At 47.5% G+C, this 25,805-nt stretch overlaps 1 protein-coding gene across 1 annotated transcript; it reads left to right on the top strand.

Annotated features, from left to right (window-relative positions):
- On the top strand, window positions 1-25,805 carry LOC144124084 (uncharacterized). The gene is made up of 4 exons (XM_077656749.1): window positions 1-174; window positions 3,436-3,619; window positions 3,737-3,917; window positions 25,530-25,805. Exons 1-4 carry the CDS (start codon window positions 1-3, stop codon window positions 25,774-25,776), a joined length of 786 nt encoding a protein of 261 aa, XP_077512875.1. The 3' UTR covers window positions 25,777-25,805.

The following is a 25,805-nucleotide window of genomic DNA, read 5'->3' as shown; positions in this document are numbered from 1 at the left end:
ATGCCCGTCCACCTGCACCACTTGGCGCCGTCAGTGGCCGGTCGCAGCGTTTCCCGACCAGGAGCACGGGTGGGTGCACTTGCGAGCAGAGCTGCCGAGGGTACGGTGGTACCAGCATACATGTGTCGGGCCGCACGTCAGATGGTTGGGGCTCTGAACAACGCGAAGGTGGCGGTGAGCAGTGGCGTGACCGGAAATTCGGCGACGAACGGCGTGTTAAGGGCGCGAGCACATCGAGCCACCTGACAAGAGCATCAAGTCAACATTCGATGCTGGCATACTGGGAGTGTGCGGTAGTAGTTGGAGGCGGTCTGGTCACAGAGCTGACGTTGGGGAGCCGTGAGTACTGCAACACGGTCTGGAGTTCAGCGAGCTTGTCGAATGAAACATCACCCGCAGCTGCGAGGATGGGGACCATGTGTTGCGGAAGACGCTGAAGGAACAACTCACGCAGACGGGGGTCGTGCTGAGCACCAGAGTCTCCAAGAAGCTGGCGCATGCGACGGAGGAGCTGCGAAGGGCGGTTGTCACCAAGTTCTGTAGCGCTGAGGAGCTGCTGGAGTTTTCTGCGCTAGGGGGTCGATGATAGCCGCCTTCAACGTGTCGAAGGGTCTAGCCGTGTACGGCGAGTTGATGACGTCCACTAACTCTCCAGCGACGTAAGGAGGCAGGGAGGACACGAGGTGGAGGGTCGCCTGGCTGGTTATACGTCGCAGCTGGAAATGCGTCTCAACCTACAGGGCCCGGGCGCAGGGGCTTTTGGGCCAATATAGCGGTAGGCTGACAGGCTGGAACGCGGTCACCAAAGCCCCGAGAGACTCAGCGTTCTGGGGCGTGTCGCCGCCGGTAGGAAGGGCGGAAGAGCCAGCGGAATCCATGGAGGAGGAAGGGGTTGCGTGTTCGAAGCTGGATCACCAAATCTGTCGGAGCTAAGGTGAGGAAGAACCTGTCGGAGCTAAGGCGAGGAAGAACCAGCTCCGACAGCGCTGAGGTTCAAACTGCCTTTTTTTTTATTGCGCTGCTCGCGCTGCAGCGGCCTAGCCCAACTTCCTCTTTCTTGCCCGGTGCCGCTTGCCATGGCCTGCGAGCTCAGCTCGGCGCGAGGGGCGCTGCAACATCATCCGAATTTCGCGCATTGGAAGGCGGTGGACGGATTTTGTGCTAATGGGACACTTAATGTTTTCGCATGAAAATGAGGTCATGCTCGAGCGCTATCCGGTTAATTTTGATCAGCTCGTGCTCTTTAATGCGTACTAAAATATCATTTCGATGCTATTTTTCAATTCCGGCTCATTTAAAATCAGGACGCCATGCCCTGAAGTGAAAATGCTGTATTGTGCTTGCCAACCAAAAAAAAAAAGCACTCATGGGGCCGCAGCAGTGGTCAACAAAGAAAACTTCTATATTCGTGGAAGTGATATCGTGTACCTTCGTTACATTGTCCTTTTTGTATTCGCTGTGATTGATTCGTGGCCTCGAGCGACAATGGAAAAAAGCCCACCGTTTCCATACCCTATGTTCGTTTTAATGTGGCTCGTGGTTGCTATGGCGCGCACTGCGTCGCTAGGTTGATCGATAGCGTGCCTGACACCGAACACTGCAACAGATCCCAAGCTTGTGAAATATGCGTGCCAGAAACGAAAAATGGATTGCGGAGCTGAAAATGCACAAAGCTGGCAGAACATAGTAGCATGTTTCGGGGAGTCGGGAAGTAGGTTGGAAGTGGTATTCATTCCGGCAAAGTCTTCTTCCTTAACGGATCAAGTAGTCTTCAGAAACAGCACTTGCAGTTCATGAGGAGTGCCGTGATTATGACGGGAAGATTACCGTATGCCTTTTCTAGCAGAGGTAGCTGCACAGCTGAACTTATCTCGGCTTGAAGTGTACTAAATCTTATCAGCAGCAGTAAGAACCGGTTTCAGAAGAGCAGCCATTTTTAAAGCAGGAGCACAAACTAACATTTCATAGTCCAGGATTGAATGAAGGAACAATATTCTACCTTTCAGTAGGCAAAATTTTTCCTTGTTTCGAAAGAAAGTAGGATGAAACAGTAGGACGCTGAAAGCTACAGTAAGTTATCCTGTGAATCCGTCTTCCCAAAAGCGCTCGTTAGGACATTATAAAATCTGCCGCAAATATCCCATAGACGACACCCTAGGTGAAATAATAACATTAAGGAGAAACAAGACTTCTGAAGCCGCCAAGAAGAGGGCGACTTTCTGTCATGGAACGCAGGTGCAGAAACCGGTGAGTGAAAAGTAGCTGTTAGGACTAATAGGTCCAACTCAAACACTACTAGAGCTCAGATCTGACAGCTTGCAATCCCTCAGGGAATATACGGTGCTGTTCATCGAACGCCGGTCACCAGTTTAGCCAAAAATGCATCTGAGTAGCAAAAACAGGCTAAGTTTCTTAACATTGCAACCATATGTCCTCTTCTATGCTGCTGTTGTGACCGGGGTGAAAACGCAGGACTCCATGTTGTCCATAATGGCAGCGTCAAAATCGTATAGTTCACGACCAGTAATGTTGTACTCATCGCTCGACACCAATCAGCTTCGCCAAAGCGTAAAAAAGCTTCCCATTGCACTGAAATTTGTCTCTACTTCCGTAGATCAGATGCAGTGCGAGTTTTTAGGCTACACACGAGGAAGGAGCTGCGGTACGTCCCGCGAAAACATACCTGAATTTTCTGCTATGGAAAGAGCAGTATTTATGCCCCTTTCGTGGCGTAGGCTGCCATTTACCATTAGGTCTGTACTTGAACGCTTAGTAGAAAGCCAAGCGCGCCACTTTTTGTTCGTTCCAGCAGAGTCGCATGGAGACGCGTTGAGTGAGTTTCCCCTAGGACTCTGCCAAGTGGTCAGTGTGGGCGCCGATGACGTCAACGCACCTCAGGACCGCTTTCGCCAATGTGAGACTCGTAAAACGGTCCTTCCGTCGCAAGTGTTCGTTCGCGAGAAATCGGAGGGAACATTCCCCAGAGGGCACAAGTACACAGTAATGACGTCCACTACTGATGGCGCGTACGCTGACATTAAGACAAAGCCAGAAGCTTTGGCATTGATAGACGCTTACAGGACATTGAACAACACCATTGACACGGCTGAAGGCGGAGGCTGGAGAGAAGTAAGCAGAAAGCTCGTTGACTTCATTGCTCTTCCAGTCGGAGTCGATTACCTGCAGAGAGGGGAATTATTCTTATATGCGCACTATGCTCCTGCTCCACTGTGCTTTTACACTTCTCTTCGTAGGGCTGACAGGTTCACCTTCATGGACTCTTGGACTTCGCTCCTCTATTTCACACTTTCCCTGACAGCAGTCGGATTCTTGTTTGCGCTGTATTTGAAAATTCGCTCGCGTTTGCTATTCAGTAATCTGCATAGCCCCAGTAGTTTGGGCCTTTTAGTATTTTTCACCTACACATTTCTTAAGCAAGGCTTACCTACATCATTAAATAGCAGTCCCTGTTTTCAAGGTCTAGCTCCCGCTGCCTGGGTTCTTGGAATGATGGTACTGGGAAATTATGTCCAGTCCAGTATAACCGCCGTACGCAGCACACAAACAACATTTAAAAACATTAACTCTTTCTCAGAAATGAATCATCAGATTGAAAGTGGTACATTATGCCCGTGTCTTAGCAAAGAATGGCGTAACTTCTATTCAAATTATCTCAGGCCAGGCGCTTTGAGGAATCTGGCCTTGATCCACAAATGGCAGGGATTCTGCGGCAAAGGATACATTGTCCAGATTGACATCTCCCAGTGCTATCAGAAAACCAGTGAAGGTAGGCACGTGGCCCTCTCAGTATGCACTGACAACGAAGTGGCAGTCGCTTCGCAGTGGGGCCTCGTCCCCGGTGAGCACCACTTGACGATGTTGCAAGCAACTGCAATGCACAGTCTCAACCCACTTAGGTAAGTAAAGTTATCTTTGCTGCGACATTCATTGTTTCACTTTTAAAATGTATTGCCGCCTAGCTTTTAACAATTTTCGACTCCTTCTAGAGCAAAACTAAGAACAAATATTAGCCGAAGCAAAAAACTGCTTTGGGGAGATATTTCCGAGAAATACAAGCGTTTTTTTCCGCGGAAAAGAATTTTGTTACCTAGAATGTTATAAGGTTCTCTTTTCCTCCCCTCTGCCCCACTCCAGCCTCAACGCATAGAATGTTGCATCTTCTTTTTTGCGTATGAATTCCACACTTCTCTCGTAAAATAGAGGGAAACGAAAAATAAAAAGTTTGACTCGCCTTTAATTGCGTTTCACGTTTCACCGACAGTTGATTGCAGTATTTTATTAAATACATATGTTCCCACAATACTATTACAATAAAGGAGTAGAGCTATGTAAAACTAAGCTACGAAAACAGAGAGGTTAAACTGGGCTCCCAAAAACGGTTCGCACAAGAGCCTGGTGACACTTTGGAGCTGTCATTACGGCCAGCACTTTTTTTTTTGTAAGAACCGTTGGAAACCATTATGCTGACTCACTGAATTAACCAGCTGACGTTTCGCCGGTAAAGACCGCCCTATCGATGTCATAACTTTCGCACTGTTATGAAGCCTTGAGATTGACGCTGTGCTTTTATTGCTTTCGCTGCTGAAGTTGCTGCGCACGACAGCTTCTCTCAGGTCATATCTCCACCTAACGAAGACAGATACACTTCCTATTCTCGTATCTCAAAAGCACTCGCAATGCTTCACAGCACTGCGTACGCGCTGTGGCCGCACTATATGGTTCGCTTCGATAGAAACAGTACTGAGCGTGAAAATGAAACAGCAATAGAAACCGGTAAAGAATTAACTTGAAGGGGTGCAGTTACCGGCGTGAGCGCCATTAGTAGCTGCATGTCAGTGTTTTTGTAATTTTTGGGTTAGCCCCGCATTTTTTCAGGTAAAGACGAAACACTTGCGATCTCAAGGCAGTTATATTTAAATTTAACTTGGCTAGACATTCACCTTCAATGTCGTGTTAACAATACGAAAGTTTTAGTAAAGCCCTTCTAATTTGCATCTGAGAGCGACACGCTGCCAGTGAAGATAGAAAACTTTTTCTAAGACATCTTGTTTGAACAACTAAAGGAATTTTACAAACCCCAAAGGTTGAGTATTTCTAAAACAACAGTTGCGTGTAGCGCCACCACATGGACTCAACCGCCTGCCTTCTTCGTTTCCTGGTGGTGCCGCGAGTTTCCTTTTCGTGAGGCCGTTGCACGTTCGTGAAGTTTTGGCCAGGGTTCGGTGTAGCTTTGCTAACTCTGGTGATGAAAGGTTGCCGTCGCGATATTTGTAGTCATGTCTTTCACCTCTCTGGGAGGAGGCTCGGCAGCTTGGTTCGCCAGCCTGCCGGTCGAAAACTTGCCTTTGATTTCATTTCAAAACAATGGTGGCGCTTCAATTCCGGTGGCGCTTGTACCGATAGGAGATGGAATGATGAAAATGAAGAATCCGAAAACAATACAGGAGCAAATTAAAAGTTTAACGAGTCACTATCTCGACATTTCTGTGGTGTGACCTCTCGGGAGGCGTGGCATTGTTTGTAAATATGCAAACATTGAGTGTGTGTAGAATCTCCTCCAGTGTAATACCTTCACTTCCCTGCCGGTTAAAGCCTTCATTACTGAGCAGCTCGCGTACACTAAAGGCATTGCACGTGGGGTGGACCCGTCATCTTCCACCCAAGAAATTTTGGAGGTATTCCACGATAGCGGATCGAGAGTTATCTTTGTATACCGCTGCTCTCGCGAAGTAGCTGAAGTTCGTGTTGCTACGGAGTCCGTTATAACAACTTTTGCTGGTCGCACATGCCCCTCGGTGTTGAAAATTTAGCCAATTGTCTATCGTGTGGACCCGCTAGATCCTCTTCCCTTGCAATGTAGCAACCGTTGGCGATTTGGACACACTGGTAGAGCGTGTAAGTCGGCGACCAGATGCCGGGTGTGTGGTGAAGGCCAATCTTCCGACAGCTGCACCGCTGAACAACCAAGGTGTTGTTCATGCAGTAACGTCCATAGCGACGATGTTGGCGCTTGTGAAAAACGGTCACAGGGGCAAAGTTTATTGTAAATAATTGAGCAGAATCGCTGCTCCCGAGCAGACGCTTAGGCACTCCTTAACCGCAAAAGCACCCTTACGCCAGCCTTGAGTGTTCCTCTGCTCCTGACTTTGAGGCCACATTGTCTGCCTGAATAGTGTCCACTGTCGAAAAAGCACTCTCAGTTGTGGTCGAGCGCATGCTCAGCAGCTTCGCGCAGGCGTTGCCTGATATTGTTTCAAACCAGAATGTTTGTCAACCTCAGCCTGTTGTTCCAAGACCATGAACATCACTTCAAGCCTGTGCTGAAATTTTCATTGGCACGTCATCACCCAAAGTGCCGTCTCACGTGCTACCTCACGATAGCGTCCCTGTCAGTCTTTCTCGCAACAGTATTTGCCTTAATGATGTGGAAATGGCTTCTCCTACGCAGAAGGGTCGTGCTTCCAGTTCTCCCTTTAAGTACTTTGTTCCCCAGGTCAAGACTAAAAAAGGGCCTTCTAAAGTGTCTTCCTAGTCAGATATGCTACAAGAGGCTCTTACAGCCTCTAGTCTCGAATAGTTGTCATGGCGGGTGTAAAGGTTCTCCAATATAGTTGCCGCTCTGTTGCACCTTCTCTTCCTGATTTAAAGATTCTTTTATCTTCTCAAAATCCAGATATTGTGCTCTTGCGTGAAACTTAGCTCATCTCTGTAAAGTCATTTGCATTAAATAGGCTTCGTGTTTTCCGAGTGGACCGCATAAATGGTAGGAGCGGCGGGTTAGTGACCCTGATTTCTTCAAAATCGTGTCACCGGGCAGTAATAACTGAAAAAGTGATGCTTTCTGATTGCGAACTTCCAGCTGTAGATCCCACTTTGCCGCAATGCGCTACTGTCACATTCACTAACGTCTATTTTCCAGAAGGAGTATGCAGAACAGACTATCTAGATAGCTTATTTGCCAACGCTAGCAGGGTCATCATTGCCGGGGACTTCAACTCACATCACGTCGTCTGGGGTTCCTACACTGACTTTCATGGAAGGATGTTATGGACATGGAAGTCGGCAAATTATGTGCGCTGCTGCAATTTTCGGGCCATAACCTTCATTCGCAGACGTTCGCGTTCAGATCTCGATTTGTTCTTGGCAGCAAGAGGGGTAGGTGTAGGGGCACGGTCCATAGTTGACTTCGGTACATCTAGTGGCCACTTGCCAATTACTATCACCATCCTGGTCAGCCGCCTCCGAGATCCTGGGTTTGCTCGAAAATTAGTTAATCTTGCAGGCTACAAATCTTCTTTACGCGCTTCCCTTACATCCGATCCTTGTTCATGTAGGACCGGCAGGTCTCAGCGAGTGTTTTCTTCCTTTTTAAAAGCCACGGAGAGCTCCCAGTTCACTGCTTGGTCTGCTGTTTGTAATAAATAACCATCCCCATCGTGGAATGACGCGTCTGAGACAGCCTTCCGCGGCAGGAAAGCAGCGTGGAGAAGCCTTTCGCGTAATCAGAGCCCGGCAATTTGTATCAAGTACAAATTTTTCTCAGCCTCATTTCAACGAACTATAGCAAAGGATGACTACAAAAATTTGAATACGTATTTGTAAAACCCAAACAATAAGAAGGCTTTGTGTCGGTTAATGGAACGAAATGTGAACTCCTCAACCATGCAGTTAACAAACTCAGTTGTGCTCTCTCCACACGAGGCGAAAGATGAGTTAGAGCGAATCGCACAAGGGCTGGCGAAAAAATATTGCTCCTAAAAGATTGGAATTAAGGATTCCATATTGATAATATTCGGTCGACAGCTCTAACATCCCATTGGGTAAAGCTCATAGAAAGAATTGTGCACAGCCGCCTATCAGAGCATATTTCAGAAATCAACGCAGTGCACTCTGCCCAGATTGGCTTTCGCGCGGATGCTCCATAATGTCTGCCCGTGTCGTTTGAGAGAGCGGAGTCCGCCTTGCTATGAGCAAGAACGAAGTATCAGCGTTGGTGAAGCTTGACATTGCTAAAGCATATGACAGCGTTGAATATTCGATCCTTCTCATCAAATTGTAACTACTGCACCCGCCGTTCTACATTTATGCATGGATCCGTGAGTTTTTGGAATACCTCCAAAATTTCTTGAGTGGAAGATGACGGGCCCACCCCACGTACAATGCCTTTAGTGCACGCAAGCTGCTCAGTAATGAAGGCTTTAACCGGTAGAGAACTGAAGGCAATTACACTTGCAGAGATTCGACACACACCCAATGTTTGCTGATTTACAAACAATGCCACGCCTCCCGAAAGGTCGCACCACAGATGTGTTGAGATACTGAATCGTTAGAATTTTCAGTTGTTGCTGTATTGTTTTCGGATTCTTCATTTTCATCAATCCATCTGCTATCGGTACAAGCGCCACCGGAATTCATCATTCCATCTCCTATCGGTACAAACGCCACCGGAATTGAAGCCACACCATTCTTTTGAAATGAAACCAAAGGCAAGCTGTCGACCGGCAGGCTGGCGAACCAAGCTGCCGAGCCTCCTCCCAGAGAGGTGAAAGACATGGCTGCAAACAGCGTGACGGAAACCTTACATCACCCGAGTCAGCAAAGCTACGCCGAACCCTGGCCAAAACTTCACGAACGTGCAACGGCCTCACGAAAAGGAAACTCCCGGTACCACCAGGAAACGAAGAAGGCAGGCGGTGATGAAGCGGGTTGAGTCCATGTGGCGGCGCTGCACGCAACTGCTGTTTTAGAAATATTCAACCTTTGGGGTTTGTAAAATTTCTTTAATTGTCCTAACACGATGTCTTAGAAAAAGTTTTCTATCTTTACTGGCAGCGTGTCGCTCTCAGGGGCAAATTAGAAGCGTGGAAGAAGTAATTTACTAAAACTTCCGTGTTGTTAACACGACATTGAAGGTGAGTGTCTAGCCAAGTTAAATTTAAAGGTAACTGTCTTGAGATCTCAAGTGTTTCGTCTTTACCTGGAACAACGCGGGGCTAACCCAAAAATTACAAAAACACTGACATGCAGCTACTTATGGCGCCCACGCCGGTAACTGCACCTCTTCAAGTTAATTCTTCACCGGTTTCTATTGCTGTTTGATTTTCACGCTCAGTACTGTTTCTATCGAAGCGAACCATGCAGTGAGTCCACAATGGGAATGCTGTGCTGTGTAGCATTTCGAGTGCTTTTGAGATAAGAGAATAGGAAGCGTTTCTGTCTTCGTTTGGTGGAGACATAACCTGAGAGAAGCTGTCGTGCGCAGCAACTTCATCAGCGAAAGCTATAAAAGAACAGTGTCTATCTCAAGGCTTCATAACAGTGCGACAGTATGCATGGATCCCTGAACGGCGTACTCGGATGAAATCTTTGAGGTATCTAGGTGTTATTTATGATGCCAGTATGAATTGGCGGTCCCACATCAAGACTAACGTTGAGAAAAGTGACCGTGCACTAGGTAGGCTACTACAAATAAGTAATAGGAAGTTTGGAATGCGTCGGGACACGATTTTACTTCTTTTTAAAGCCTAGGTCCGACCCATTTGGAAGTCGGCTGCGAACTCTTTTTTGGCTCCTCTAAATATAAGCTTCATCCGTTGCTGCTGCTAGAAAGACGTGGACTGTGCCTCTGCCTAGGTCTCTCTCAATAAGTTCCCACCGCATTTCTGTACCTGGAGGCTCGTATTCCCGACCTTTTCCACCTTTTAACTCTCAGGAATTTTTGGGGGGCATTTGAATCTGCTCCTGGTTTGGCTATATCTATATTTGTCACCCACACAGCCCTCTCTCTCTCACTCCTCATTGGCCAAGGTTCCGCCTCCCTCAAGTTGTTCTGCCTCCTTCAAGCGGCCTGTCTTTTTTAGTGTAATTCAGCGGATTACACCCCCAATTACCCTATTAGGGAAGACATGTACGGCCGTGGTTCATTAAGGCACCGTTACCTTTTTAATTACATTAGCTTGATGTCGTTGTACACGCCCGGTAGCGCGCAGAGTTCTAAGAGGTCCTGTCCCGCACGTCCCCGCAAGCATGCACTAAAGCGCGGATGTCATTGTCGGCTTGATAGCATTGCTACGACGGCCGACGACTCCTAACACTTTTAAGCGTGCGCATCCGCCTATGCACCAAGAAAGCAAGCGTGGAGCGTGAAGAGCGTAGTAGGCAGCAGGCGGTCAGCAGGCGGTGCCGCTCGATCCGGTGTGGCGTTCCCAAGGCAGCGGGTCCCCATACCACTTCCGCGGAAACATGCGAACCTGCGAAGAGGTTCGCGGGGGGCCCTTTCGTTTGCAGGTATTCATGCTAGCACCGAAGCGTCGCGAGGCTCGTTTCCTGCCTCCGCCATTCCACACTGCCGCGATAAGCCAGCAAATTACTCGCCCTGTCAGTTAGCTAGAAGAACTCGTCATCCTTGAGAAGCGACACGCTGGTGCTGCGGCGAAATGGGATAGGAAAAGAGCATTGCGTGATAAGGGTAAGGAGTCCCGCGTTTAGAGGATGTTCGGAATGCTTTCTTGATGTGTTTCTTTTTTGTTTTATCCAAGCCTTCGGCATAAGGCTGTGCTCAACCTTCAGGGGCTGCGGCTACTTTGTATCAGAACTTCATTGGTTAGCGAAGTCTATGGCGGGCCTCGGAACATGCCTTCCTAACATCTTTATTTTCGAGACTAATAAAATGCAAAAAAAGCATTAAACATGTGTCTACTGAGAGGTTCCGTGCTTAGCACGTACCTCAAGAATGCCTAGGCTTTAACCGACACCTTGTGTCGATAAGTAAGGTGTTCGACTACAAGTTCTCTGTGTGAGACCAGTTCGTTTATTTTACATTTGGCTCTGTTGGTTTCTGTGACTGTGATTATGTAACTTGCAGTTTTCGCTGTCGTATATTCAGGTAAATATATTTCCTCCTTTTTATCATCTCAATCACCGAACGTTTCCTCCTTCATCACCGCCGAATCATCTACGTTTGGAAGGGTCTAAATTGTTCTGAAGAATCCAACGGACCATCATTTAAATTTACTACCGTCTTTTGTCTATTACCACAATTGCGCCCTTCTTAACGCGTTGTAAAGAATTTCAGCGTCATCCTGTCTACTCCTTTTTGTGAATTGTCCTTTTCTGCTGGTTTTTCGTGCAGCGTTTGTGGGTTGTGCCAAGAGCATTATATAATAAAAATGAATAAATAAATATTCGCGACTGGGACTCGATCCCGTGGCGGCGCGAACAGATCAGCTTGGCTGGTCCCCACGCAAGAACCCTAAGCTATAGCCGCAGCGAAACACGCCTCATGTTAAACTGCAACACACAGGAAGGAAGGAAGGAAGGAAGGCCTCAGACGTTGCTGGCACATACCCACTACGGGGGAGTGGCCAAGACACAGGCGGTTAATTACTGGATACAGGAAATTTTTGACGGGAAAAGCAGTGGAAATAGTATGTAGTCTGATAGATTGGAAGAGGGAAGGAAAGGGGTCCAGTTAACTTGGAGATCGAAGACGGGACAATTGCTTAATGTGCATAATAGTACACAATGCCTGTAATGTTGCAATGTCTTACTGACAGAGATCAGGAAAAAGAAATTAGAATGGGAGTCGCTGCGTTTCTTGAAGAAAATTTTGCACAGCAGAGCGCACACTCCTGTCGCTTCGTCCAAGCAAAGAAGCGCCAATGGAAAGAACAACCGCGGAAGACACAGGCAAGCCCAGTTGATGAAATGGAATTTGCAAAAGACGCTTCCTCAAATGAGAAAAGCGGCGGCAGAACAGCAGGAAGTGATCTATTGTCTCAGGTTCGGCACAAAAAGGGCACAGTGGGGAAGCTGCCAGGCCAGATCTGTGAAGGTAGAAATTTAGAAGGGGAACCCGGCAACGCAAGCGCGTGAAAGAGACCTCTAGTCTGCGTGAGCGCCAGTCTTTGCTACTCCAAGGATGCAGAAGATGCTGATATTCGGGAGACGATGTAAGAGCCGAGGCAGCAAATTCCTGAAATATTGTGTAGCTGCGAAACCTCACCGCAGCTGTATATGCACACGATGGTAGGACAGCAACAATTGGGCCGCTGAGAGAGGCTCTTGCTAAGGAATCTGCAACCTCATTTAAGTGAAAGCCCATGTGACCTGGTACCCAAAGCAACCTTACCGAATTTAGATGCAGCGGAATCAGGAACTTAAAGAGGCGTAATGGCCGAGAGTCAGTGGGCGAGGATAAGGAAGAGCAAATGGACAGAGAGTCTGTCATAACCACGACCTGGGAAACGGTAGATTCTAATTTTCGTAAGGCTAAGATTACTGCTAATAATTCAGCCAGAAAAATTGGAGTGAAGTCAGGAAGACGGAGAGAAAAAGACCAATCCAGTGAAGGTGAAAAAATTCCCACACCTGCCTTTTCGCGATCCTGCGAGGCATCGGTAGCAATAAGAACATGAGAGGGAAAGGACCTTAGGTGGTCCTGCAATAGACCCTGAAGAAGCGGGAAGGGCTGCAGCTTTGCATTCGATGGGAAAATGTCATCGAATTCAATCTGGACAGATGAGGAGTTGTTATATATTTGGCGGACATCAGTGAAATGGATATTTATGCGATCAAGGAGGGACTGCACGTAACATATCTGCGGGGTATGAAATCGAGACCAGGCAGCACTAAAAAAGGCGGAAGGTTGACTAAGAAATATTATACTGGAAGCGTGAAGAGGGGAGTCGCACAATTTTAAAAATGTTTGAACTGTTAAAAGGCGAAACCTAGCTGATAACGAAGGCATTCGCGCCTCAAGGTGCAGAACAGCATTGGCGACATATTTTGGAAGCCCCAGACAAAGGCGCAACGCCTCACGCTCCAAAAGCACAAGAGGGCGAAGTTTATAGGCAGGAGCTCCTGAGAATAAAACACACCCGAACTCCAAAATTGGGCGGACGTACATTTTATAAATCATCAGAAGCGTATGCCTTCTCATGCCTGACCTAGCACTACAAAGCCTGCGCAGGATGCCAATGGCCCGAACTCCTTTTGCAGAAACTTGCTCAATGTGTGGCCGCCAGGAGAGAGTAGAGTCGTATATTACACCGAGATACTTCACCGTCTGGACTTGAGGTATTATGTTATTTCCATAGACCAGGCAGATGTTTACAGGAACAGAAACTGGAAATACTAACAATGCGCATTTCTTCACATTAAGGGACAGATGAATTCTTCCTAGCCAGTTGTCAAGAAGATTGAGGTAATTTTGCAGGGTGCGATAAAGAGTGTGAATGTCACCTGCTGATGCAAAAAATGCAATATCGTCGGCGTACACATAAGTTTTCACATTTTGAATGCATGGAATTGAGCTTAGAAAAATTTTAAAAAGAACAGGGGAGAGAACTGATCCTTGCGGAACACCTCTTGTCTGTGGAAATCTCCTCGAGGAAATACCATTTTGGCAGCAGTAAAATTCTCTATTTTCTAAAAAGACAGAAATCCAGGCTACAAAATAGCTTGGGAAGTTGAGTTCCTGTAATCTTAGTAATAGAGTCGAGTGCTCCACGCTGTCGTATGCTTTACTGATATCCAAGGTGACAAGCGCAGCAAACTGTTTTCTATTGCGAGCTAATTTAATACGACTCTCAAGATCAGTATGAGCACACCAAATTGAACAACCCGGCCTGAAACCAATTTGACATGGATTCAATACAGCATTTTCTGAAATGAATGACATGACATGGCCGAGAAGGACCCTTTCCACCAATTTCACTAGGTTCGATGTTAACGAAATAGGGCGTATATTGTCTAAAGTTAAGCCCTCCCCTTGCTTTTTAAGCAATGGAACTATTTCAGCAAGACGCCACTCATGCGGTATCCAAGGACCTTTAATAGAATGGTTAATTAGAGCCAACAGGTCTGCAGGAGATTCATTGAACAAAATTTTGATCATAGATGAAGTGACCTTATCGGGGCCAGGAGCCGCTGGGGATAAGCGCAGAACAATTTGCGACAGCTCAGGCATAGAGACCTCAGTGAAATCACTTGAGGTGCATGTGAATATAGTAGGAGAAGGTAAAGCAGATGTAAAGCGAAGCTCTAGGCCACACGCAATATCTTCTAAGGCCTTTGCGATGTCAGCAGGGGACTGAACGAGGGATTCAATGTTGGCAGTCGGAGGAATCACCTTGTTGCGCCTCATGAAACTAAACAAGGCTCGTTTACTGCCCGATTGGGAAAGGAAATCATAATGATTTGTATTATACTCCTCCTTTGCACGGGCGACAGTGCGCTTAAATGTTGCTGCAACATACTTATAATCCAGCCAATTTTTTGGGCATTGATTGATGAGAAGTTTCTTCCAAGCTGCTTTCCGTCGTCTATATGCACGCGTGCACTCAGAATTCCACCAACTGTTCGCGATTGCACCCTTTGTTCTCTTAACCAAAAATTCAGACTTTTGCCTTGCATGGTCCAGTACTGAACATAGATGTGCAGCCTTGCTTTCGGCACTTATCTGAGCGCGAGTGTCTGAAGTGATTTGGAGGGCTGATTTAAGAGTGTCTCTAAAGCAAGTGTAATTTATTAACGTGCGCTGATGTCGCTCAGGAAGAGTTAATTTACACGCAAACTTGAAACTAATCGGTAGATGATCACTGTTTGTTGCACAGTCAACAGGCGCCCAAGACATAATGGAGACTCCTGGGGAGGAAAAAGTTAAATCCAGGGCAGAGCGGCATTGACTGCGAACAAACGTAGGCAATCCTGAATTGTTGCAGATCAAGTTGTTGCCAGAAGCCCAATCAAATAGCCTAGAACCAAAGCTGTCTGTATTAAACCCCCAAGTCACATGGTGCGAATTGAAGTCGCCAAGTAATAGAACCTGAGATCGGCTACTAGACATGAGTGAGTCAAGGGGCCGAGTGTCACGCACACCAGACGGGAAATATGCATTAGCTACCGTAAAGGGCTGTTGACCTGGGACACTGAGGTCAACCGCAAGGATTTCACATTCATTGTCCGCATATTGAAAAGAAATGTATGCCCTGTGGCAAAACTTTTTAGATATGAGCAATAACAACCCTCCCCCTCGTGATGACCGGTCAAGCCGGAACGGATGGTAATCCTTGAGATGATAATTGAAATTTGGAGTTAGCCATGTTTCCTGTAAAGCAACTAAATCTGGTAGAAGCTGATTGCATAGGCAGTTTAAATCTATTGAAGCTGAGAATATTGATCGACAATTCCACTGGAGGACACTTAAGAACCCTATCTTGGCGGAAGTGCCGCAGCCGCGACTGCCTTTTCTAGAATACTGGTCTTAGCGTTTTGACTTGCTTTTCTTTGTCTTTGACTGGGGGCAAGATGGACCTGCAATATTCAGAGGAGACCCACTTCGTTTCTGGACGCGGAGATCACACTCCATATCAATACAATCCATAGAGGATGCGTCCATAACGCTATTCGAAGGAGAGGGCTGAGAGGTATTTTGTTGCTCACATTGTTTTTGGCCCTGTGGAGCGGAATCGATTACTACAGAAGGAGGGGTAGCTTCCGAAGCCAAAGAAGACAAGAGCGGAGTGGTGGACGCCTGCAGAAGATTGGTCATCTGAGCAGCTATGACCTGCGAAATGCACGTGGACACGGTTTCCATAATGCGATCCATTGCATTTGCCACAGCTTTCTCAACTGCCGCTGTAATAGTCTGGGACAAACTAGAATCCATTATGGGTGGGCATTTGGCGGCCACACTAGAGTAGGCTGAGGCTCTCTCGTTGACTGCGGCAAAAGCCTCTCTCCGCGTGCATCTGCGCTTGTCTATAAGCTCGAGCACCTGAACTTCTTGTGCTCGGGCAGGACAGTCAGGCGAATCAGCAGGATGAGCACCGCTACACAAACAACACTTTTGTTGCTGTTCAGGACATTCCTCTCTGCAATGACGTTCCCCACAGGCACAGCAGCGTAAGGCCTATTTGCAGGCTTTGCCGCTGTGGCCAAATCGCCAGCAGTTTTGACATTGAAGGGGCCGAGAGTTAAAGGCATCTACTCGAAAAACCAATGGCCACACCTTAATCTCTGAAGGGCAAAATAATCCTGCAAATGTGGCAATGACGGACTCCGTAGGAATTTTTACTCCGTCAACCAGCCTGCTGCATCGATGGACAGCAATCACTCCCGCAGGCGAGAGGTTCTCAAGCGTTTCCGCAGGGCTCAATCGAGAGTCGACCCCTCGGACCAAGCCCTTGGAACATGCGAGATGAGGCGGAATGAATGCGCTCACCGGGTGGCTGGCGAAGGTCGTGCACTTTAGAAGATCTTCAATACAGTCTTTATCCGACGACCGGCACAAAACACCACCCCTGCCGAACTGCCGGACATCGGTAATGTGCATAAAGTGCTTCGATGTGGACTGAAGGGCCGCCTGCACTGCCTCCGGGTTGTTCAGTCGGATAGCGCCTCCATCGGAAGGCACTAATGCGACTGGAATGCTTGAAACACCGCTGCGGAAAAAGAGATCAAGTGGGAGCTGGTCTTTAGGAAGAGATGCCGACCAAGGGGAAAACCCCTGGCCAGGAGAAGAAGTCGACATGAAGCTCTCGTCCCGCACCCAATCACCCCAGAACAGGAGCAAACAGGCACAGACAAAAAGAAGGAGAAATTTAGCAAGCTAACGCAACACCGCCAGGTACTTAGCCACTGCCCCGCAGCCTGGGTAGCTGAGCCACGTCAACCAAAAAAAAAACACACTCTAGCGTTATTCTTCTTCTTCTTCTTCTTCTTAGTACACATGGCACATACCCACGCAGGGGGATTGGCCAATCTTCAGTAGATAATCCCAATGAGGTATTTGCGCGGGGAAAAATAGGCGTGAGAAGACTTAATCAATATAAAAATTGAAAAAGTCAAGTGAATCGCACATCGTCTTCTTCATCAACTAATAATACAATCATTAATATTCTCGCTTTGGTCTAGGTGGCAGTAGTGACAGAGAGATGTGCGCTGAAAGAGTTGGCGTGGTCAAGGTTGTGGCGGAAACACGGATGGAGCAAGGCCGCCGGCGTACATTGGGCAAATTGGCATTGACGATGCAAAATTTGAAGGCAGGCGTAACTCTCACCCTGAGCCAGTGACACCTAAGTCTTGCTTTCTGGTACGTGGCACTGGTTCTCACATGCAAAACACTGGGCTTTCTCGGAATATATTTATGGCCGCCGCGGTGGCTGAGTGGTTACGGTGCTAGGCTGCTGGCCTGAAAAACGCGGGTTCGATCCCGGCCGCGGCGGCCGAATTTCGATGGAGGCAAAATTCTAGAGGCCCGTGTGCTGTTTGATATCAGTGCACGTTAATGAACCCCAGGTGATCGAAGTTTCCGGGGGCCTTCAATACAGCGTCTCTCATAGCCTGAGTCACTTTCGGACGTTAAAACCCCATAAACAAGAATATATTTATGGCCTAGAAATGCTGAACCGCCAGTTAATATTTCCGTGCACACATTTTCATATTTGTTAGAGGCTTGTGTTTGTGGAGGCCATTCACACGAAATAAAAAAAGCTGAATTGAACTAAAGGAAACAAAGGGAGTGCCAAATACATGGCGATTTCGTAACAGAAAAATAACTAATGCCTATGTGTCTTTCATTGGCAGCGAGTTTTATGCACATATGCCTTTTTTGGAGCACTGGTGTTAAGCAGTAGCAAAGTTTACAAAGAGTCTATCTCCTACCTTCTTAAGAGACTCCCGCATTGCGCCTGCTCACGTAAACGCTGTCCCATTTCCTTATCAAATTAATGGACAAAGATTTGCAGTTATTATCGAGCAAGTCATGCGTGGGCATTGACCCAAGAGCATGCTTTCTTTCCTTTTCTCATTACGCCTAATGCAAAACATCTCGATTAAAAAAGAAAAGCTGCGGGAAGGGAAAATGTTCTGGTCGCGTTACCGTGGGTCCGAATGCCGCTCGATGACATAAGGGTGAGAAGTTTTTTTTTTCTATTTTCTCCGGAGACTGCTTACGTGTCATAATGCGAAAATATTAAAGTGCTGAGTTATGCTGCGTTGAAGAATCACTGTGGGTCATGAGTCATGACTATGACTACGAGAAATGACTGTGCATACTTTGTACAAGCTGTATACCTAACATTACGTAGCTTGTAAAGTGATGATTCATGGTACTTTGCAGAAATAAGTGATTAATCATGCTACTCTTCAGGATGATTATGAGCCATAAGTGATGTCTATGACAACACTTCATGACTAAATACAGTTTGTAGAAACTCTATACACCTTTCGTCATGTTATTTGTAAAGTGCTGATTCATGACGTGTTGGAGAACGATTCTGACCACGAGTATAGGTGATAGTACGTTACGTTTCATTACCAATGACTATATATGATAGCTTACATATGTTCTTACATCCTACACCAGCGTTATTGCATCATCCAAATTTGCTGCCGTGGATGGCGGCGGACCGATTATGTGCTAGTGGGACATATGTAATGCTTTCGCATTAAAACCAGATTGTTTTGGAGTGCTACGAGTTACATCGATCAGCTGGGGCTCTTTAATATGCTATAAAATCTCATCATAATGCTGTTTTCGTATTTGTGCTCCCTGAAATGAGAATTGAGTGAATGCGGCTACCCCAAGCACTTCGTGGATTCTGTTCTTCAACGGTCTTCACGCCCATCAGAACCAGTTGGTCCTCCTTGCCGAGCCCGAGCCGCTATCCCATATGTGCCGGGCGTGAGCGAGTCTTTGGCTCGCATTCTGCGCACTTACGGTGTGCACGTCGCTCACGTTCCTGCGTGCAAGCTGAGGCATGAGCTGGTGGCCGCCAAAGACAAGATAAAGAAAGACAAGTTTCCTGGCGTCATCTATAAGATTCCCTGCGCAGACTGCGACTACTGCTATATCGGCGAGAGCGGGAATTTCGAAAGGCGATTGAGGGACCACAAGAACGACGTCAGGAACAAAAAGATTGCATCTCATGCACTTGCGGAACACGTGGAAGCCGCGACGCACAATATAGCGTGGGAAGAAGCATCAGTCATCGCAAGAGAAAAGAATTGGCTGTCACGTCGATATATGGAATCCCTGATAATCCAAACAACAGACAAAACCCTTAACCACAACGCAGGCAATCTCCCGCCTACGTACGCAAGATGCTTGGGGCGATTACTGCGTCGCACTTAAGCTTTGTGCTTTGGGCTTTCCGCCCAGTGATCAAGGCTTCCGTATGGAAGCCGAAACGTCTTCGTTTTAAACAACAACCTTTTGGTCGGCGTTCCTTTTTCTTCATACATGAATCTTCTACCCAACCAGACGAGTTTTCGTCAGACTTTAGATTTCAAATGAGAACGAAACGCTCTGATTGATCGTGATAAACTGTTTTTGCCAGCCGGAAAAAAATTACTCATAGGGCCGCAACACGGGCAACAAAACTTCTCTATCTGGGGAAATGGCGCCGTGGTAACTTTTTTATCTCACTTGTTTTGTACTGGCATTGATTAATTGGCGGCCTCGAACAACACTCGAGGACAGCCCACAGTTTAGATCCTCTCTGTACGTAAGAAAAGTGGCTCCTTGTTGCTAAGGCGTTCACTGCTTCGCTGGGTTGATCGACAGAGTGCCTGGCAGCGAGCCTTATAACAGGTCCTTATCTTGTGAAATATGCACGCTGAAAAGTGAAATGAATTGCTGAGCGAAGCATGCAAAAAGCTGGCCAACAATAGTGGCGTGTTTTGGGGAGTCAGGTGCGGTTGGCCAGAAATGGAGTTCATTCCGGCAAAGTCTTCATTACCTGATCAAGAAGTCTTCAGAGACAGCATTTGTAGTGCGTGAGGAGTGGCTTGATTAAGATAAGAGAAACGCATGCGGTTTCCGGTAGAGGTAGCTGAACAGCCGAAGTTCTCTCGATTTGAAGTGTGCTGAAAATTATCGGCAGCGGTAAGAGCTTGTTTGAGAAGACGAGCTACTTTTAAAGCAGGAGAAGGAAATGACATTCCACAGTCCAAGATCGATGGAGCAAGAAAATTCTACCTTTCACTAGCCATAGTTTTTTCCTTGTTTCGATAAGAAAGAGGCGGACGCTGGTACTCAAAATACCACATCCGTTGAATCGGCCTCCGAAGGATGCGTGCAACGAAACTATATACCCTGCCGGAAATATGCCGGAGCCGACACCCAACGTGAAATAATATTAACGTTAAAAAGAAACGCGACTTCTTTAGCAGCCAAGGAGTGGGCGACTTTCTGTCATGGCGCGCAGTGGCGGAAAGCAGTGAGTGGAGCAGGGCTTAGGCTTAGTATGTCGCACGGAATTAAACCATCTTAATCCTCATATTTCATGGTCTGCAATTCTTGCCCTAGTGTGCTGTGCTGTTTATCGAATCTATGTCGCTAGTTTTGCAAATATGCACCCGAACAGCAAGAACTGGGTGTCTTAACATACCAAGTATATATCCTCTTGGCTCCTCTTGTTGTGAACGGGCTGGAAACCCAGGACCTCATGTTGGCCATAATAGCCGCGTCAAAATCAGATACTCCACGGCCAGTAGTGCTGTACTCATTGCTGGACACGAGCATCCATTGGCAAAGAGCTGAACAGTTTCCCGTTGTGGTGAAATTTTTCACTGCTTCTGATGATAAGATACAGCGTGAATTTATAGGCTTCGTACATGGAAGGCACTGCGGAAACTTCCGAGAAATTATACCGGAATTTGTGCTTGAAAAAAGAATTGTATTTTTTTCCCCTTCATGTCGTAAGCTGCCACTAACCACCAGATTTCTGTTTGAAAGCTTGGTAGCAAACGAAGCACGCCACTTTTTGTTCGTTCCGGCGGAGTCGCATGAGGACGCGTTGAGTGACTTTCCGCGAGGACTCTGCCAAGTGGTCAGTGTGGGTTCCGATGACATCAACGTTCCTGAGGACCGCTTTCGGCAATGTGAGGCTCGCGAAACGGTACTTCCGTCGCAAGTGTTCGTTCACGAGAAATCGGAGGGAACATTCTCCAGAGGGCACAAGTACAGAGTAAAGGCGTCCACTACTGATGCCGCGTACGCTGACATTAAGACAAAGCCAGAAGCTTTGACATTGATAGACGCTTACAGGACACTCAACAACACCATTTACACGACAGAAGGCGGAGACTGGAGAGAAGTAAGCAGCAAACTCCTTGACTTCATTGCTCTTCCAGTCGGAGCCGATTCCCTGCCGAGAGGGGAATTATTCTTATATGCGCACTATGTTCCTGCCCCGATGTGTTTTTACACGTATCTTCATATGGCTGACAAGTTCACCTTCATCGACTCGGACTTCGCTCCTCTATTTCGCGCTTTCTCTGACAGCAGTCGGATTCTTGTTTGCGTTGTATTTGAATATTCGCTCGCGTTTTCTATTCAGTAATCTCCATAGCCCACGTAGTTTGGGCCTTTTCGTATTTGTCACCTACACATTTCTTAAGCAAGGCTTACCTATACATCATTAAATAGCAGTCCCTGTTTTCAAGGTCTAGCTCCCTATGCCTGGGTTCTTGGAATGATGTTGCTGAGAAATTATGTCCAGTCCAGTATAACCGCTGTACGCAGCACACAAACCACATTTAAAAACATTAACTCTTTCTCAGAAATGAATCATCAGATTAAAAGTGATACATTATGCCATTATGATACATTAGCAACCGGTTTAAGAGAGCGTTTTTGGGCGAGTCGGTGAGACATTTCAACAAAGGGGACCAAACTCTCGCGGAGCCTGTCGTAACTTTGAGCTCGGTTGGATCACTGCACTTGCTCGCCAAATTCTTCGTAACAATACTCGCGACTGCGATCCCTCTCATCGCTTAATCATATGGGTCCCTAGCCACGAAGGCATGCCAGGTAACGAAGCCGCCCATGAGGCAGCCCGCGCATTCACTTAACGGGCACCAGGCGTTCTTTGGGAGGACCTTAACGCAGATCACAGCCCTCTTCTTTCTTTACCGATATTACTGAGCACCATCGTGCCGAACACCGGCGCTACCAGGCTCCTATGAAGGGACTGGGTAAAGCTGGCGAACGAACTCTCCTGGGGCTGTTTACAAACACCCTGGTGTGCCCGGCGGTTCTCAAGCACTTTGATTCTTCTCTTGATGACCGCTGTTCATTCTGTGGGGAGGTGGCCGACACCTTTCACATGGTTTGGGCATGCAGGCCATATCCTTCCCTTCCCCCCATCACCCCTTCCTCTACCCGAGAGGACTGGGAGGCGCCTCTGCTTGGCTGCCAGGAACTATCGGCCCAACAGGCCCTGGTTCAGCGGGCCTGCGCAGCGGTCAGGACCAACCGGGTCTCGGAATGAGGGGCTCCGCCTTGTATTGTAAGAGGCGAGACCCACTAGGGGCCTCTCCCCGAGCACCTCTCTGTACATATAGATGAATAAATGCTTTCCACCGCCACCACCACCACCCACACAAACAAGGACGGGAAGGTTAACATTGCAAGCGCAAAACGTTGTTTTCCGCAGAATTGGCGACTAAAATATAGCCGCGGTGTATTTTCTGTGAATTATTCTGTTTGTTGCTGCTCAAGGATCTCCGGCATGCGTCTGTTCACTTTGTGGCGTGAGAGGGGACCAGGCTTAACTCGAATGACCACAACAAAGGCAGCTTAAGTGGTATGTTCCACACGGCTGCCCGGGAGGAGTTTCGCACAGCCGTGTTATCTTGTTCGCAGCCTCACCTTGCGTCGCTTACGCACGCAGTTCGGAGAAGTTCGCTAGGCCTTAGGCGTCCCTCAAGCGAGCAGCCAAAGTAAGAGGTTCTGTCATGATCTGAAGTACCGGCCGGCCGGCCATGCTTTTGCCTACCATGTTTAACTTCTTTCTACTGCCCAGTGTTTCAAAATCAGAATATATTTTTTTTGAAAATACCCTCTTTTTCGGAAGTTTGTTTACGCATACCGGATTATTATTATGAAAAACCACAGAGTTAGAATATTTATGATCGGCTTATTTAAAGACCGAATTATTGCTTCTAAACGGACTTAATAGCAGAAAAATACGCGTTCACAAGTATGTGTGGACACGACGACTCTGAGAATGCATAGAAATATATGAAACTGTACAGGAGCCACACGCGAGCCGCCAATAGGAGTAGCCTGCTTCCTTAAATACCTGCGGTCTTCCTGCTTAAACGAGCACGGATGGTAGATAACACGTTAAAGGTTGCGGATATGCGTCGACAGTCAGGAAGGAACTGTTCTAGAAAGAAACCGTATCTCGGCTTTCTATTAAGTCGCGCACAGGTTTGAACAGCCTCTGTTGTGGTACTGAGCACAACGAGTCCTCGATGACCAGAGAAATGAAATAAATGGCACTCATGTAGGTGCTGGTTAAGAAGTCTACAACGCTCACCCAGGTCCGGACGCCCAAGGGCTCGTTGAGCACCAAGAGGTCCAGTGAACGTTTATGAACTGACCGACCGCATTTTGCCACGAGCCGTTCTCGGTAAAAATGGCCCTAAGGGGAGAAGGCCTCCCCTTCCAGGGTACGAAGTCCGCGAGCCATGGTCCCGCCCGACGAGTGACACACCAACACCCCGCATAACAGGCACCGGTTTATCCAGAACAAGGTAACGCTTTCACAGAGGGTACACATGGAACGCAAAGGTGGTGCAGAGCATGCGGTCAAGGCTCTCGTGGGATTAATGCTATGGCTACAACACAACGTGCGCTAACACTTGAGTTCGACAAAACGAAGACACACTGAAACGCAAATGTAACGAAGCGGCAAAGATAAGAGCCGTAAGCGTTCCAAGAAACCCGGCGGCTCGGAGAGCTGCCACTCAAGCCAAACGGCTATTCCTTCTTCAGGGATGCCGCTTCCATCTTCTGTCTTCATCCTGGTAAGGTTCCGACCCGTAATCCGCGCCAACAGCGACAGCTCGTGCTATTCGCCCATAGCGTGACCGCACTCCAGTAGCGCTGCCGCCGGAATCCCCCGCGTGCTATTTTGGCCGCCCTATACCATTAATCGCCCCAGCGAATACATGCCACATCTCGCCAGAAAGTGTTCCGTCATGCGCAGTTGCGCTGCAGGCGTAGGCACCTGGATGACGGGAACACAGCGCGCGCAGTTTATATGTGTAAAAAGGGGTCGTAGAACCCCAGAGGGAACAAGTTTTGTATTCTTTTGTGGGAAACGACAGTTTTGTGCGCTTTTGTGGGTAGGTACATGTCTTCTCTTTTCCGTTCACGTCTTCGAGCAAAGCGCCGAGATTTATGTTCTTAAAATGCTGTAGATCGTGACTTTTTATATTTGATGATAAAGTGTTCACAGGCTTCAATTTCCTATTGATAGCCTCTTGAGCTATTGTCGGCAACAGGATTTTGGGTATTATCAAGAAAGTCGCCTTCCTTACCGGGTTTTAGAAGTTTCCAGCATCGTCCTGTCTACCCCTTCGTTTTGTGAATGCGTCATTTTGTGCTCTTTTCTTCCAGGACCGCCGCCGCGGTGGCTGAGTGGTTATGGCGCTCGCATGCCGGCCCGAAAGACGCGGGTACGATCCCGGCCGCGGAGGTCGAAATTCGATCGAGGCGAAATTCTAGAGGCCCGTGTGCTGTGCGATGTCAGTGCACGTAAAAGAACCCCAGGTGGTCGAAATTTCCGGAGCCCTTCACTACGGTGTCCCTCATAGCCTGAGTCGCTTTGGGAGGTTAAACCCCATAAACCAAACCTTTTCTTCCAGGAACATATTTTGGTCTTTATAACAAGCTTGCGTTTCTGGAGGTCTTTCAAAGGAAATAAAATTGTTCAAATGAACAAAAGAGATCAAAACTAATGCCGAATACACGGTAGATTTGTAAATGAAAAATGAAGAACTAATGCCTGCGTGTGTTTTACTGGCAGTGAGTTTTATGCAGCTATTCCTTTTTTAGAGCACTGGCCTTTGGCAGTAGCAAAATTCACAGACAGACGATACTCTTATCTTTTCAGGGTCTCTCGCATTACTCCTGCTGTCGTAAACGCTGTCCCATTCTATCAAAGGAGTGGGCAAGGATTTGGAGTTTATATCCAGCAGGTCGTGTGCGGGAGGGACCCAAGGGCATGCATTGCTGCGTCTGTTGGAACCACCGCACTTCTTTCGGGCTCTAACCTACAGGTTTAGCGTCGCGCATAAACTGCGTTTAGATGCCTTTGGACTGTTTTTATGACCACGCGTCCGCCCGGATGATGGTAAGGATTTCACGACGCGAGAAGGGGGATGAATGCAAGCTGTGGTCGCACACCCTTCCCCCCCCCCCAGCTGTTCTATAGTTTTCTCTTGAAGGATATTGGTAAACTGTCATTGTGCATCCTAAAAAAAAAAAGACTTGTATGTGCAGTTGAACGAAAAAAAGGTTTCTAGAGTAAAGAATTACTGTAAAAGTTATTCATTCTTTCATTCATAGCAAGCAGGAGAGAAAATTCGAAGGAAAAGAAAAGCCGGTGTATTTGTGCAATACATTCCAGCTTCATTTGAAAGCTTTAAAACTATCGTGTTTTCCTGCCACCAAAGCGATATGAATGCTGTGTTTCTTGTTTCCGCAGGTACCAGCACCGTCGTCTCGTTCTGGCCGTTGCGGAAGCTGGGCTCGCCATCCCTCAGCGAGGAATGGCCGTGAATAGGCGAGGGAGCCACGACGGTGGACAGAAGGAGCCACTTGTCTTGTACTGTGGAGTTTACATCCTGGGCTGCACGCTGTCATGTGGGGCTTTCGTCGGCGAGCTCTTCATGCAATCACGTCTCAGGCGCCTCATAGCAATGCTTCATCGGAGGTTGCTTCACAGAACCTAAAAGATGATCTGTGCGTGTTCTAACTACGC

Source organism: Amblyomma americanum, chromosome 3, assembly GCF_052857255.1.
Source record: "Amblyomma americanum isolate KBUSLIRL-KWMA chromosome 3, ASM5285725v1, whole genome shotgun sequence".
NCBI classification, from domain to species: Eukaryota; Metazoa; Arthropoda; class Arachnida; order Ixodida; family Ixodidae; genus Amblyomma; species Amblyomma americanum.
This window is presented reverse-complemented; position numbering and strand designations above follow the sequence as displayed.

What these genes read in the sequence shown, in the direction of transcription:
- LOC144124084 (XM_077656749.1), top strand. Translation starts at nt 1, where the DNA reads ATGCCCGTCCACCTGCACCACTTGGCGCCGTCAGTGGCCGGTCGCAGC. An exon ending in TGAACAACGCGAAGGTGGCG is followed by an intron (nt 175 to 3,435) that starts GTGAGCAGTGGC and finishes ACATTTCTTAAG; the next exon opens with CAAGGCTTACCTACATCATT. An exon ending in GAATCATCAGATTGAAAGTG is followed by an intron (nt 3,620 to 3,736) that starts GTACATTATGCC and finishes TCTGCGGCAAAG; the next exon opens with GATACATTGTCCAGATTGAC.